The 16,047-nt window shown below is 51.2% G+C and overlaps 1 protein-coding gene across 1 annotated transcript in view; it reads left to right on the forward strand.

Moving 5' to 3' along the window:
• Positions 1–16,047, forward strand: part of RPH3AL (rabphilin 3A like (without C2 domains)) — a 131,902-nt gene that overhangs the window by 57,042 nt on the left and 58,813 nt on the right. Inside the window, exon 5 of the mRNA XM_030799804.1 lies at positions 6,538–6,624. Within this exon, the coding sequence (XP_030655664.1) occupies positions 6,538–6,624 (87 nt within the window). The remainder of the gene's footprint in view (positions 1–6,537; positions 6,625–16,047) is intronic.

Below are 16,047 nucleotides of genomic sequence, written 5' to 3' on the forward strand. Positions count from 1 at the left end.
GCCTTGGTGTGGGCATGGGTGGTGGCAGCAGAGATCAGGGATGGGGCTGCAGGGGAATTGACAGGTTGGAGAGAGACTTGAGATCTTGGAGACGGATTATCTGGGCAGGAGGGAGGGATGATGGGGGCCCAGGATGAGTGCTGGGTTGTGCCTTGCGTGACTAATGGATGCTGGCTGCCTTCACTGAGACAGGCACTGCCGTAAAGGTCTGAGGTTGCCACCTGCCTAACCTTTTATGGCTCTGAGCGCTTTCATGACCATCTCCCTTGATCCCCTCATCTGCAACCTGGGGTGGAGGGGGGCCTGTTACCACCAACTTACAGATAAGGAAGTGAGGCTCAGAAGGTGAGTACCAAGTCCAAGGTCCCCTCTAAGCAGCACACCCTGCTCTCTCCTGCCCCAAAGCCTGCGTTCCCTGTGTTCTTGGGGGAAGAGAGAATATACATTTCTTTGCAAAAGAAGTGCGTGGAGGGACTGAGACAGGAGTGGGGAGACAGGGTGCGAGGTCTGACGGTGGGGAGAGAGGGTGCATGGTCTGATGGTGGGGAGGAGGGTGGGGGGGGGGAGAGGGGTGGTGGTCTGACGGTGGAGAGAGGGGTGTGGTCTGATGGTGGGGAAGAGGGTGCGAGGTCTGAGGTGGAGAGAGAGGGTGCGAGGTCTGAAGGTGGAGAGAGAGGGTGTGTGGTCTGATGGGGGGAGAGAGGGTGCGAGGTCTGAAGGTGGAGAGAGAGGGTGCGTGGTCTGACGGTGGGGAGAGGGGTGTGGTCTGACGGTGGAGAGAGAGGGTGTGTGGTCTGACGGTGGAGAGAGAGGGTGCATGGTCTGAAGGTGGGGAGAGAGGGTGTGTGGTCTGACGTTGGGGAGAGAGGGTGCGAGGTCTGAAGGTGGGGAGACAGGGTGTGTGGTCTGATGGTGGGGAGAGAGGGTGCGAGGTCTGAAGGTGGAGGAGAGGGTGCATGGTCTGAAGGTGGGGAGAGAGGGTGTGTGGTCTGACGGTGGGGAGAGAGGGTGCGTGGTCTGAAGGCCTGGAGTTGTGTGGCTTCTGCCCTGGGTTAGGCCCAGAAGCTTCATCGTTTAACACTTGGATGCAGTTCCAGGATGCAGGGTGCATGAGGCAGCCAAGCCTCGGAAGCCAGGACTCCCTCGCCCTGGGCAAATCCACTCCGAGGAAGCCCATCTCAGGCAGGGAAGTGAGTGGCCACCCCTGGGCCCCGGGACCGTCCTTGACACAGATCGTGAAGTGCTGTGTTTGCACCCAGTTGATGTAGAGGCTGGCTTGCTCTCTCATGGGTTTTAAAAAATACCACCTGTTTCATTTTCTTTTTTGGAACCTGGGAACAAAGACCAAGCCCATTAGAAGAGGCTCATTACTGTCTTACTGATCTGAGATTTACTAGAGCAGCAATTACGTGTTATTTGAATGGGAGTGTGCCATCTTTTCATAGCCCTTGCCTCTTAGGAGCGCCCCCTGCCCCTGCCTGCTACCCCCACCCCCGCCCCCTGCCCCTGCCCCCCACCCCCGCCCCCTGCCCCCTGCCTCCTGCCCCCTGCCCCCTGCCAGCCACAGACACTGAAGCAACGTGGGGATGACTGAGAACTGACCGTAGGTGCCACCCGCGATGGTTGGTAGCAGGAAACAGGCTGCCCAAGGTGGGATGGGACTGTCGTTCTCTCCACCTGGCCAACCAGAAGCTCCTGCTGGGGCCTGGGGAGCAGGCAGCACCAGACCCTATGGGGAGGGCGGAGGTTCTGGGCCCAGCAGGGACGGCCTTCCCCCAACCCCTGGAGGGCGACTGGTCCACGCTGCTCCTGTCCCCAGATCCACTGGCTCCGTGTCCTCGTGGTCTGTGAGGAGAGGGCAGGACTCAGTTCTGTGGACACTCTCCTGGTTTCTCTCCCTGCCCCCACAGCACACTGTTTCATCAGTGAGACACGTGCACATTTGTCCCTCAAACCCCCCGCAGGGCAGCCGAGCTCCCCCCAACAGCGGCAGGGGGACATCGGAGCAAGTGTTTAGGGCACCCCCGGGTGCACAGTGGGGCCTGGGCCCCACCCTGTTCATCCGTGTCCTGTCAAGCCAGGCCTGTGCCCCTCACGGCTGCTCAGCAGGTGATGGTAACGTGGATTAATAAATTGGAGGGGAGGTGAGCGCGAGACGGGGTGGGGGTGGAGATAGAGCCACGCTGAGGGGCAGGCACATGAGTGCATTAGTCGGATTGATTGGAAGCTGTAGGGGAGCAGGGGAGCAGGCTGTTGGCAGGTTGAGTGGGAAGACTGAGGGCAGGGTCCCCTGGCCCAGCGCCGTCCTGCAGAACCTCTCGGTGAGGATGAAAATGTATTTCTCTGTTGTCCCATGCAGTAGCCACCGGCCACGTGAGGCAACGGAGTGCCTGAAATGGGGCCAGTGTGACCTCAGAGCTGTTTTTCATTTTGTTTAATCATAATCAGTTTGCACTTAAATAGCCACCTGCAGCTGGTGGCTAATGTATTAGATGGTGGGGGACTAGAGGAAAATCACGCCAGGCTGCAGAACGAGGTGCGAGGGGCTGCACTAATAAGCGTGCCTGGCATTTATCGAGTTGCTATTACGTGCTGGTTGCTTTTCGTGTGTCTCAGTTGATCCTCAAAACAACCCAAGGGTGTAAGTATGATCCCACTTTACAGATGAGAACGTCTGAGGTTTAGAGAGGCTTTGGGTAGCTTGCCCGAGAGCCCACCCACGTCTGCCGCCCCCTAAACCTGTGCATTGTGCCGTGCGGCCTCTGAAGGAGCTGACAGCCACGTTTCAGGAACAGGAATTGGTGACACCGCAGGATGGCATGAGGTGCAGGCACAGGAGGACCGAGGGCTCTAGACGACTCCAGGGCTGAGAGAGACGATGATGCTCCCATTCCTAGGGCTCCCGAGTACAAGAGCAGAGAGAGGGTCCCAGTCCTGGTCGGGGGCTGCTGTGGACTGAATGTTTATATCGCCCCAAAATACCCACGTTGAAGCCGTTACCCAGATGTGATGTTTGGAGATGGGGACTTTGGGAGGTGATTAGATGGGGTCCTGAGGGTGGGACCCCCGTGCTGGGATTGGCGTCCTTATCAGAGGAGGAGGAGGCCAGACCTCACCTACTGTGGCAGGATACAGCAAGAAGCTGCCGTCTGTGCGCCAGGAAGAGCCCTCCCCAGAACCTGACCGTGTCGGCACCCCGACCGGGGCCGTCAGGCCTCTGCAGCTGTGATTAACACACGTCTGTTGTGTTGTGTCAGCCACTCAGTCTATGGTGTTTTTGTGACAGCAGCCTGAGCTGACTACGATGGGGCAGAGGCCGTCCCCTCCCCCTTGGCTGTATGCATAGGGGAGGGTGGCCCCCGGGGGAGAGGCCAGGCTGTGAGGGCACCTATGGGGTGCAATGGGGAGGCTGCTGCGCCTCCCGCTGACAGCTGGAAACCTCTCCCTTCCCCACTGGGAGGGCATGGAGGGCAGGGCCAGACTCCCCAGCCTGGGCCATTGCTCCTAGAGCCAGCATCAGGCCACACCCACGACCCCAGCAAAGCTTTGTCCCAGGGTTGGCCCCTGGCACCTTCTCTGCCCATTGTTTTGAGAGCCATCAGCCACGTCCCCAGCGACGCGCCTGAGCAGAAGCAGTTCTCTAGAGAGCCGTGCGCACCGGCCTGGCACTAGGGCAGGGGAGGGTGCGAACAACTCTCCTGAGGTCTGAACAAAAATCCTGCTTTACCACGAACGAGCTGTGACCTCGGGCAGCCGGAATCATCTCTGAGCCTTTGTTTCTTCATCTACATAGCGGGGATCATAACACCTGCCTCCCTCATACTCTGTGGTCTGGGCTGTGGTGCCCGGTCCGATAATTGCTCATTAACTGCACTGTGGGTGTTTGATTCCCTCCTGTTCCCATTCGTCGTCTCGTTCAGCAGCCTGCACGGGGCAGGGCACTCTGTGTGTTTATAAGGTGAGCTGCCTTCAACCAATGCGGTGTGAAGAGTGCAGAAGGGAGAGCTCAGGTCTCTGAGGGCCACACTCGTTTTCACCTATTACCGTGTATACAGGGATGGTGGGAATCTGCAAGGAAACAGAGCTGACTGGCATCAGTGCTTCCTTTCTCCTTTACCCAGAGAAGAGAGGCTCAGGTTGTGGAACTGGAGCCCACCTCGTGGGCTGATGGGGGACCCTGTTGTAGGGGCAGGAATGTCGGGAGCGAAGGGAGCAAGAGGTGGAGAGAGGCTGCTCTCTTGGGGAAGGGGAGAGTCACCAGATTGTGTGAGCGATGGTGGCCTAGGGTTCCAGGGGGACAGGCTACTGGTCCTGGGAGGGGCTGAAGCCCAGCCTAGCAACCATCCCAAACCCAAGACTGGCACAGATATGGCCACATGCTCCCACTCCCTCTGAAGGGGCCACAAGATCTTGGGAAGCAGGTGAGGAGTGTGGACGGCACTCAGGGGACCCTCTGCAGATGTGCTGGGCCATCAAACACCCCAAGCCTAGGACCTTCACGAGAGCTGGAAAGGGGCCCCAAGTGTGGCCGAGGCTTGGGCAGATTTTCCTGCCAACCCAGAGGGACAGGAGCTTGGAGCAGATTGCATTTTATTTGGAGAAATAAAAGAGAGGTGACATTTCTCGTACCTGAGCATTGGATGGTAGCAAATCCGTCCCCCACAGGAATGTATCATAGCTTCCGTCCCCTGTGAGTTTGTTCCCCCACCCCGGGGGCACTGAGCTCAGCCACCCAATCAGGCCAGTGACCTCCACACGCTCGACACGCTCGACATGGAAGCCAAGTTGGTGACATTTTTCCTCTCCGTGGAGAGACGTGCTCCTTGCTGAGCTGGCAGCCTGCGGAAAAGGCCAAGCGACAGATGCAGCCTTCCCTCGTCGGGGGCTGCCGAGAGCCCCCACCCATGCAGGGACCCGGTGGCTTCCGCGTGGCAGAAAGATTGATGAGCTGGGGCAACAGTCCTGAGGAGTCGCCAGCTATCGCTGAATCAGACTCTGCCTGGGTTAGCCTGGAGCCGGTCTCAGCCCCAACAAATCCACCTCTGCCTCCCAGCTTGCTTCTTCTGACCTTGTTGCTGTGCATTCAGGGAAAGCAACACAAGTCCAGTCCTGCATCACACAATGACGTTTCGGCCAACAAATGTCCCACACCATTATAATACCGCATTCTTACTGTACCATTTCTATGATATATTTAGATACAGAAATACTTTCCGCTGTGTCACAGTTGCCTGCAGCATTCGGTATAGTAACATATTGTACAGGTTTGTAGCCTAGGAGCCATAGAATACACCAGCTAGCCTAGGTGTGCAGCCGGCCATACCACCTCTGTGCTCTATGTGGTATTTGCACAATGGTGCAATCACCTAACTGTGCCTTTGCTCAGGACATTTTCTTGTTTTTAAGCAACACTAATTGTATTTATAAGTTATGAGCTTAATCAACCTCGCTTAAAGCAAAGCCCCTTTCTGGCCGGGCGCGGTGGCTCACGCCTGTAATCCCAGCACTCTGGGAGGCCGAGGCAGGCGGATCACAAGGTCAGGAGATCGAGACCATCCTGGCTAACACGGTGAAACCCCGACTCTACTAAAAATACAAAAAAAAAAAAAAAAAAATTAGCCGGGCATGGTGGCGGGCACCTGTAGTCCCAGCTACTCGGGAGGCTGAGGCAGGAGAATGGCCTGAACCCAGGAGGTGGAGCTTGCAGTGAGCCGAGATCGCGCCACTGCACTCCAGCCTGGGGGACAGAGCGAGACTCCGCCTCAGAAAAGAAAAAAAGCAAAGCCGCTTTCCAGTTCTCATGAAGCTCCTAGGCTTGGGGTCTTTGATGGCCCAGCACATCAGCGACTGTAGAGTCTAGATTCCGGCTATTTCTGTGTCCAGAGAACATGTGAACCTGAGCAAATCCTCAAACTCTGCCAAGGCCCAGGTTCCTCACCGATAACATGGGCCTGCAGTTTACACAACTGGGTACTACGGTTATAAATGGGGCTTGGTGTAAAGGAAGTGCTCACGCTGTTACCAGCATTTCTCACGATTGTGTCTTCTGACCTGTCAGGCACGCGGGCCAGTTTCGGGTTATACGCAAATGTATGTTTCTTTGTTGAATCGCATTATTTCCTGCCCCATTTCCAGGCAGCACCGTGATCTGCTGTGTGAAGGCCAGATGACGTGCTGTCGTGTTTGCCTGGACCCTCCCCTGGCATTGGGCATCTGGGTTGTTTCCAGTTCTTTGCTCAAACACGATGTAGCTGTGAATGTCAGCAAGCTTAGTGTCCTTGCTGTGATTCTAACAGAACCTAACTCTGGGGGGGCATCTGTATCGTGGAGGTCCGTGGATGGGGCCGTCCATTATGTCCAAAACCAACTAAGGATTTTTAGAAGATCTGTGCCTTTGGGGTGATTGATTCCTTCTATCCTGAAGCACGAGACGCTCCTTGGAAGATGCCAAGTGTCCCTTCGTTACAGTCGTCCCAGCCCCTTGGCGGAGGAGGAAGCGGCTGCAGTCTTTACAACCCCATGTCCTCTCTCTTGTAGAAAGTCTGCACCAAGTGTGGGATCGAGGCCTCCCCTGGCCAGAAGCGGCCCCTGTGGCTGTGTAAGATCTGCAGTGAGCAAAGAGAGGTAGGGCGTCCAGGGTGACAGTGGGGGGGCTGGGCAGGCTGGGTGCGCTGTCAAATGGGGATGGGTGGACGGTCAGGGTGATGGTGGGGAGGGCTGGGCGGGCCGGATGTGCTCTCAATGGGGATGGGTGGACGGTCACTGGGTGATGGTGGGGAGGGCTGGGCGGGCCGGATGTGCTCTCAGATGGGGATGGGTGGACGGTCACTGGGTGATGGTGGGGAGGGCTGGGCGGGCCGGATGTGCTCTCAGATGGGGATGGGTGGACGGTCACTGGGTGATGGTGGGGAGGGTTGGGCGGGCTGGATGTGCTCTCAGATGGGGATGGGTGGACGGTCACTGGGTGATGGTGGGGAGGGCTGGGCGGGCCGGATGTGCTCTCAGATGGGGATGGGTGGATGGTCACTGGGAGGGGTTTCTCCAGTGGTCAAGGAAGAACTGACCACCTGGCAGAGAAAAGCACGGAGGGACAGCCTGTGGCCACTTCCCCCATGCAGGGGTTCTACACCTGGGAAAGTCTGAGGTTTCGGTGGGAGGCCCCTCGCACTGTGAGTGTGAGAGTAGCTACCCAGGGTGAACGCTGACTCTGTGCCTGGCAGTGCCATAAGTTCCTCGCATGTGTGAATTCATTTCATCCCTGCACGACCCCAGTGGTGCTATTCTTATCCCCTTTTCCCGATGGGGAAATAAAGACACAAGAGGTTAAATAACCTGCGAGCACAGAGCCAGTTAGTGGGGCAGCTGGACCCAAACTCAGCCGTCGTCTGCTGTCGCGATGCCACCCAAAGCCCCTTCTGCTGCTGCGGTTCTGTGGTTCCGGTTCCAACCCCGTTTGAGGGAAGGAGGTCGAGGCTCAGCAAGGACTCTGGGGAGTAGCAGATGGGCAGGGACAGTCAGAACCTCCCTGTGCCAGGTCGGATTGGAGCCAAAACAGCAGGACGTGGCAGGTGGCTTCTGAGAAGTGCCCTGGGGAGGCAGGGCTGGGACAGAGCGTGAGGGGCGAGGAGGCGTGCAGCTGGTCTTCCAGATCGGGATTTATTACTTTTTAAATCTCGCTTGTCACTTGGTATGTACTTTTCATCCAAGGATCCACAAAACGCCTTCAGTTCTGGAAAATTCTCAGCCATGATGTCTTTGAATATTGCTCCTCTGCCATTCCTTCTCTCCTCTCTGGAGACCCCACTGGGTACACTTCAGAGCCCCTCAGCCATCCCCCACAGCTCCCAACTGCTCTTTCTTGTTGATCTCTTTATCTTTCTGAGATCCTTCCTGGGTGAATTCTTCAGTACTGCCTTCCAAGTCCCTAAGTCTTTCCCTGAGATCACTTCCCCGTTGGTTTCGTGGGTTCTTTCTTAGGGTTAGTTTTCCTGGGATGTTTTGGAATTTTGGTTCGTGCACTCATCCTGTGTGATAATAGTCCGTTTCTCTCTCTTTCCCACCCAGCTCTTCTCGCTGAATAGTTTTGCAGCTGCCTCCACCTGGGTCCAGGGTTGCCCAGTGCTGAGCCAGGCATCCTGGGTTTGTGGTGAGCTGCTCATCCATGGTGATACTGGGATTATTCCCAGACCCTCATCCCAGCCGTGACAGCTTGGCCAGGCCCTGCTGCTGCCGGCTTGCTTTCCTCTGAGCTCGTTTCCTTATGTATGCTATAGTCCCGGGGCAGGGCCCTGCTGTTTTCAGCTTCCTTTCCTAGGTGGAAAATCCCCTCACCAGCCTGATTTTAGTGACTCTGCTCTGGTCCCCCACCTCCCAAGGGTCACTTTTAGTTCCTGAACCCTGGAAGACCAATCTCCCAGCTGTCTCTGTCTGCTTCTGAGCCCAGAGCTCAGCAGGCTGTGCCTTCACCCCTCAAAATGGCAAATACTTCGAATTTCTGATCCATGGAGATATAGATCTTGTTTTTGCGCACATTTACTTGCTGCTGTTGTTGTGAAAATATTTTCCGCTATTATTGCTGTGTCTTTGGAACAGGAAAAGCTGCAGGCAGGGCCTCACAGTGTGTGCTAGCATTCTGTCTTGCTGGAAGTCCCTGACTCCTCATCCGCAATGGAGTTGATAATGCCCACTCCACAGAGTTGCTGCGAGAATTCAGTAAGACTGTTAAAGTGGCAAAACCTCCAGCGTAGATATTCCATAACTATTAGAGGCCTCCCTTCCTCTTCAGCCAGAAGTCTCCCCTTTGAACCTGAGGTCCTTCTAATCTTCAGGGGACCCCTTTGACGATGCAGATGTCCATGGAAGAGGAAATTCCTTAAAACATCATCTTGTGGGGAGACACTTCGTGGGATGAAAAGATGGTCACAGCTGAGCTGTGGGAGGGCAGACGTGAAGGATCTTTGAAGGAAAAGAAGGCGAATGGAAGGAAAGACAAATTTGGCAAATTTAATAATTTAGTCGAGGGCTGCCCCGTCCCCCTCATGAGTCACCCTCACACTCTGTAACAGTCTTGAGCTATCACCAGCCTGCCCTAATCTCCAGAGCACTCCAGTGCCCAGAAAAGTCCGAAATAGCTTAGGATGAATTTTCTTATCTTTCCTAAGGCAGAGAATATGAGGCTGTGTGTCCCTAAGGCAGAGAATATGAGGCTGTGTGTCCCTAAGGCAGAGAATATGAGGCTGTGTGTCCCTAAGGCAGAGAATATGAGGCTGTGTGTCCCTAAGGCAGAGAATATGAGGCTGTGTGTCCCTAAGGCAGAGAATATGAGGCTGTGTGTCCTAAGGCAGAGAATATGAGGCTGTGTGTCCCTAAGGCAGAGAATATGAGGCTGTGTGTTACGCTATCACTTTGTCCTTGAATTTTTAGAGGCTGATAAAACTTAGCCTCCAAAAGATCAAGATGCCCCCTCTCTGCAGCACCAGGCACGTGGTGCACAGTTAGTAGGAATGGACGGGGCTGAGAACATGTTCATGGAATATGAGCCTGGGCACCTGTGGTGGATTTTTCTGTCTGCCTGTGGGGTGTGCAAAGGCTGGCATAATTGGTTTCCTAATGCCCTTTCTTCTTAGAAAAATGTCTAATAATAATGAAGAGATAACTAACTAGAAAGGCCATTTAAAATGTCAGATTTTAAGCTGGTTCTGAGTTTGTGATAAAAATTTGGAGTTCTGTCTCCCTGCAAAAGCCAAACCCTAATGGAAGAACCTGGGTTTTCTGATGAAAACTCTTGGAGCATTCTGCCCAAGGCCTCTTATCTTCCTTTCCTTTCATGCTTCACTTCCATCATCTCTGGCTGTAATTGTGAGTATTTTTTCTGGAGCGAGTCGAGTGCTGGTGAGATGTTCCTGGGGCTGTCAGGGTGGTGTTGCTGCCTGTGTTATGCACTTTCACCAGGCAGCAATGTGAGCCTCGGCCCGTCTGCTCTGGGAGCCTGCAGTCAAATGCGTTTATTTATGTAGGCAGCCGACACATTTACTGAGCATCTCCTATGTGCCAGGCAAAATGGCTCTTCCAGTGGGAGAGGGAGACCACAAACCCAGTAAGTTCTGCAGTGTCACAGACGGTGATCGAGTCCTCAGGGCAAAGGGGAGAAGGGGTGCTGGGGACACTGGGGTAGTTGCTGGTTTATATGGGGATAAGAGAGGGGCCCACTAACAAAACGACTTTTGAGTGGAGATCTGAAGCATCTTCTGTGGCTATGTGGAGGGAAAGCATTCCAAGTAGGGGTGCAGCAGGTGCAAAGGCCCCGAGGCAGATGTGTGTGCTTGGTAGATTTGAGGCACAGCTAGGAGACCAGTGTGACTGGAGTTAAGTTGGGCTGGGGAGGGGTTGTCAGATGTATTAGTCTGTTCTCATGCAGCTAATAAACACATACCTGAGACTGGGTAATCATAAAGGGAAGAGGTTTGATGGACTCACACTTCCACGTGGCTGGGGAGGCCTCACAATCGTGGCTGAAGGTGAAAGGCACGTCTTACATGGCGGCAGGCAAAGAAAGAATGAGACCAAGTGAAAGGAGTTTCTTCTTATAAAACCATCGGATCTCATGGGACTTACTCACTATCACGAGAACAGTATGGGGGAACCGCCCCCATGATTCAATTAGTTCAAGATGAGATTGGGGTGGGGACACCACCCAACTGTATCGTCAGAGATAGGATAGAGGGGGTCAGACCATGTTGGTGCGTAGAGACCTCTGTAAGGACTTTGGGTTTTGGGGTTTTTTTGTTTTGTTTCTTTGAGACAGGATCTCACTGTGTCACCCAGGCTGTAGGGCAGTGCCACGATCTCAGCTCACTGCAACCTCTGCCTTCAGGGCTCAAACAACCCTCCCATCTCAGCCTCCCGAATAGCTGGGACTACAGGCTGTACCACCACACCCAGCTAATTTTTTGCATTTTTGTAGAGGCGGGGTTTTGCCATGTTGCCCAGGCTGGTCTCAAACTCCTGAGCTCGAGCAATCCACCCGCCCCAGTCTCCCAAAGTGCTGGAATGGAAGGCGTGAGCCACTACACCCGGCCAAGACTTTGGTTTTATACTTAGTAAAATGAGGTGCCCTTGGAGGGTCTTGAGTAAAGCGGAGACAGAATCCGACCTCCCCCTCTTTTAAAGGGTGCTCTGGCTGCTGTGCTGAGGATAAACTGTGGACTCTCTCACAGCCAGTAGCATAGTATTTTATTTTCTTATTTAATATTGCCCAGATATTTAAGTTCTTATCTGTTGTTACCTTTGGAACTTTTCATTTTTTAACATATATTCTATACATTTTACTCTTTTCTGATTATAAAATTAATATGGATCATTGAGGAACATTTACAATTATAGACAAGCATAAAGAAATACACACCTTCCAAAAATCCAGAATCAGAGACAACCACTGTTAATATTTAGTGTATTCCAACCATTTTTCTGTGCCTTTTTTCTTTATATTATTGAACCTATGTTTTAAAATGAATATCTTAAGTCTTTTCCAGTGTGATCAAGAACTCTTTGTAAACGTTCTGTCATACAGATATTCTCCTAATTGAGGACATTTAAATTGTTTTCATTTATTTCTCTTATTATTGTGTGCATAACTCTCTGTCTATATTTTAGATTCTATCCTTAGAATGGATTTCTAGGAGGAAAATCAATGATTATTTTCTTGTAGCCTCTTGAGTTATTTTATTTTTCTAATAATTAGCTGGTCTGTAATTTTATTTAATTAAAAAAATAAGGGTGCATGGATGATACATTTTCTGAGTCCTTGGCTATCTGATAATTTTTGCCTTTATACAAAAAAAGACCACTTTACAGATAATGCAATTAATCCTGATCTTTCCCGCTCAAAATTCTGTGGATTTTACCCCTGTTGTCCACCAGCCACATTAAGAAAAGAGGGAGAAATGGAAAATATAACAGCTTGCAGAATTGGTGCCCAGAAAATGAGAGCGAATAGTGAAATGGTGAAAGAGATGATAAATGTGTTTTTAAAAAATTAATTAAAAGATATAAGGGAGGCCGGGTATAGTGGCTCACACCTGTAATCCCAACATTTTGGGAAGCTGAGGCAGGAGGATTGCTTGAGCCTAGGAGTTTGAGACCAGCCTGGGAAACATGGTAAGACTTTTTCTCTGCAAAACAAATACAAAAATTAGCTGGGCATCGTGGTGCCCACCTGTAGTCCCAGCTACTTGGGAGGTTGAGGTGGGGGGATCACTTTTGCCCGGGAGGTGGAGGTGCCAGTGGGCTGAGATCGTGCCCCTGCACTCGAGCCTTAGTGACAAAGGCTCACTGAGGTCTTTAGAGCAAGACCCTGCCTTAAAATAAAACAAAAGATCTAAGAGAAGGAATCGAAACCAGGTTGAACAAACCAGGCCTTTGAGAAAAGTGCAAGCAAATTGGAAAAAGAACCCCAGGAACCGTTTTCATCCCTAAAAATGAGAGATCCCACTAATGAATTTTAAAACTCAGTTGAACTATATTTTAGTCATTTCTTAGCACGGTGAACCTTGTCATTCCTATTAACAGCCACAGATGTTTCCTTATCATTTGCTTCTCATTGGTTATTTTAAATTTTTGATTCCTGATTGGTACTCCCAACTATCTCGTCCCCGATTTCCTCTATACCAGCTGTCCTGGAGACGAGGTTCTTGAGACCACACAGAACCGTGACATCCTGCTCTCCCTGCTCTCCCAGACGCAGCCTTGCTTCAGGAAGTACTCCTTCCCCAGTGCAGCTCACACTGCCGGCCTGGCTCGATTCTGGAAGCTGTATATCCCAGGGATGGCGGAGGGAGGACAGCCCCTGTGGCCCCAGGAACTGGCAGCCCTGCAGTGCTAGGAAGGCTGCCCAGGCGGCTTCACCTCCTGCCCCTACCCCAGCCAGGCAGGTGAGGCCCAGGTGGTCCATAGCACGCCTCCTGCCTCCCGCCTCATCCCCTCACCTGATGTGGAGCCTGGCGCTGAGCTGTCAGAGGCTCCGTGCTGGGGTTTCGCGGTGCCTTTTCCACGTGCTTTCATGGGTGCGTTAGTTGGGGCTGGGAGGAACGGCACTGGCGGCTTCTAAGCACATAATGTTGCAAACCAGAAATTCATTTCATTTACTGTTTAGCCTTGAATCCCTATCCACTAAACGAAAACAAAGAATGACTCACTCAAAGTGATGCTGTAATCAGTAGAAAAGTTCACTGGAATCTAGATTCCCCAGGATTCTGCAAACCATTCCTGCAGCGTCTCAAACATACCTTGGCCATAAGAAAGCTTCTTGGAGGACAGGGGGGTCATCTGAGGGGGATGGCCTAGAAAGGGGTGAAGAAGACCAATTTTTAAGGAGCTGAAAGCTGGTTCAGACAATTAGCGTGTTCTCTGTTCAGCAATGGCTTTGCCTCCTCAATTTCCCGCTGCATCCTGATTATAACCCGGCAGCCGTGGGCAGCAGCCAGCACTCACTGTGTCTCCTGCAGTGTGTTGTATACAAAGGTGCTCAGGAAACGTTTGTGGATTGAGAGAGAAATTTGCAAAGAAATTTCGTGTTCCGATCTCTTAAGAATCTTTTCTCCGTGGGGCACTTTGGATCTCCCTGATATCGCCCTCCCCGGGGTCTCTCCCTGACGTCGCCCTCGCCGGGGTCTCTCCCTGACGTCGCCCTCGCCGGGGTCTCTCCCTGACGTCACCCTCGCCGGGGTCTCTCCCTGACGTCACCCTCGCTGGGGTCTCACCTCGCCACTGGCCCGCTGATGCTGGGTCTTTATTTCTTCCTACTGGCCCCTCTCTCCTGCTTGTTGATTGACTAAAAAAAGAAAAGCGGCTTCACAGAGTTGGTCTTACCTGGTTTTTTGGTGTGTGTGTGGGGGTGTTTTTTTTTAATGCTTTAAGTTCTAGGGTACATGTGCACAACGTGCAGGTTTGTTACATATGTATCCATGTGCCATGCTGGTGTGCTGCACCCGTTAACTCATCATTTACATTAGGTATATCTCCTAATGCTATCCCTCCCCCCTCCCCCCCCCCACAACAGTCCCCAGTGTGTGATGTTCCCCTTCCTGTGTCCAAGTGTTCTCATTGTTCAATTCCCACCTGTGAGTGAGAACATGCGGTGTTTGGTTTTCTGTCCTTGTGATAGTTTGCTCAGAATAATGGTTTCCAGCTTCATCCATGTCCCTACAAAGGACATGAACTCATCCTTTTTTATTGCTGCATAGTATTTCATGGTGTGTATGTGCCACATTTTCTTTATCCAGTCTATCATTGATGGACATTTGGGTTGGTTCCAAGTCTTTGCTATTGTCAATAGTGCCGCAATAAACATATGTGTGCATTTGTCTTTATAGCAGCATGATTTATAGTCCTTTGGGTATACACCCAGTAATGGGATGGCTGGGTCAAATGGTATTTCTAGTTCTAGACCCTTGAGGAATCACCACACTGTCTTCCACAGTGGTTGAACTAGTTTACAGTCCCACCAACAGTGTAAAATGTTCGTATTTCTCCACATCCTCTCCAGCACCTGTTGTTTTCTGACTTTTTAACGATCGCCATTCTAACTGGTATGAGATGGTATCTCACTGTGGTTTTGATTTGCATTTCTCTGGTGACCAGTGATGGTGAGTATTTTTTCATGTGTCTGTTGGCTGCATAAATGTCTTCTTTTGAGAAGTGTCTGTTCATATCCTTTGCCCACTTTTTGATGGGGTTGTTTGATTTTTTCTTGTAAATTAGTTTAAGTTCTTTGTAGATTCTGGATACTTGAAACATTCCCTTTGAAAACTGGCACAAGACAAGGATGCCCTCTCTCACCACTCCTATTCAACATAATGTTGGAAGTTCTGGCCAGGGCAGTCAGGCAGGAGAAAGAAATAAAGGGTATTCAATTAGGAAAAGAGGAAGTCAAATTGTCCCTCTTTGCAGATGACATGATTGTATATTTAGAAAACCCCATTGTCTCAGCCCAAAATCTCCTTAAGCTGATAAGCAACTTCAGCAAAGTCTCAGGATACAAAATCAGTGTGCAAAAATCACAAGAATTCCTATACACCAATAACAGACAGACAGAGAGCCAAATCATGAGTGAACTCCCATTCACAACTGCATCAAAGAGAATAAAATACCCAGGAATCTGACTTACAAGGGACGTGAAGGACCTCTTCAAGGAGAACTACAAACCACTGCTCAACAAAATAAAAGAGGACACAAACAAATGGAAGAACATTCCATGCTCATGGATAGGAAGAATCAGTATTGTGAAAATGGCCATACTACCCAAGGTAATTTGTAGATTCAATGCCATCCCCATCAAGCTACCAATGACTTTCTTCACAGAATTGGAAAAACTACTTTAAAGTTCATGTGGAACCAAAAAAGAGCCTGCATTGCCAAGTGAATCCTAAGCCAAAAGAACAAACTGGAGGCATCACGCTACCTGACTTCAAACTATGCTACAAGGCTGCAGTAATCAAAACAGCATGGTATTGGTACCAAAACAGAGATATAGACCAATGGAACAGAACAGAGCCCCCGGAAATAATACCACACATCTACAACCATCTGATCTTTGACAAACATGACAAAAACAAGAAATGGGGAAAGGATTCCCTATTTAATAAATGGTGCTGGGAAAACTGGCTAGCCATATGTAGAAAGCTGAAACTGGATCCCTTCCTTAACACCTTATACAAAATTAATTCAAGATGGATTAAAGACTTACATGTTAGACCTAAAACCATAAAAACCCTAGAAGAAAACCTAGGCAATACCATTCAGGACATAGGCATGGGCAAGGACTTCATGTCTAAAACACCAAAGGCAATGGCAACAAAAGCCAAAATTGACAAATGGGATCTAATTAAACTAAAGAGCTTCTGCACAGCAAAAGAAACCACCATCAGAGTGAACAGGCAACCTACAGAATGGGATTTTTTTTTTTTTTTTTTTTTTTTTTTTGTGGAGTTGGCATCTCGCGATGTTGCCAAGGCTGGTCTCAAACTCCTGAGCCCAACCAGTCCTCCCGCC

Source organism: Nomascus leucogenys, chromosome 19 (assembly GCF_006542625.1).
Source record: "Nomascus leucogenys isolate Asia chromosome 19, Asia_NLE_v1, whole genome shotgun sequence".
NCBI lineage: Eukaryota > Metazoa > Chordata > Mammalia > Primates > Hylobatidae > Nomascus > Nomascus leucogenys.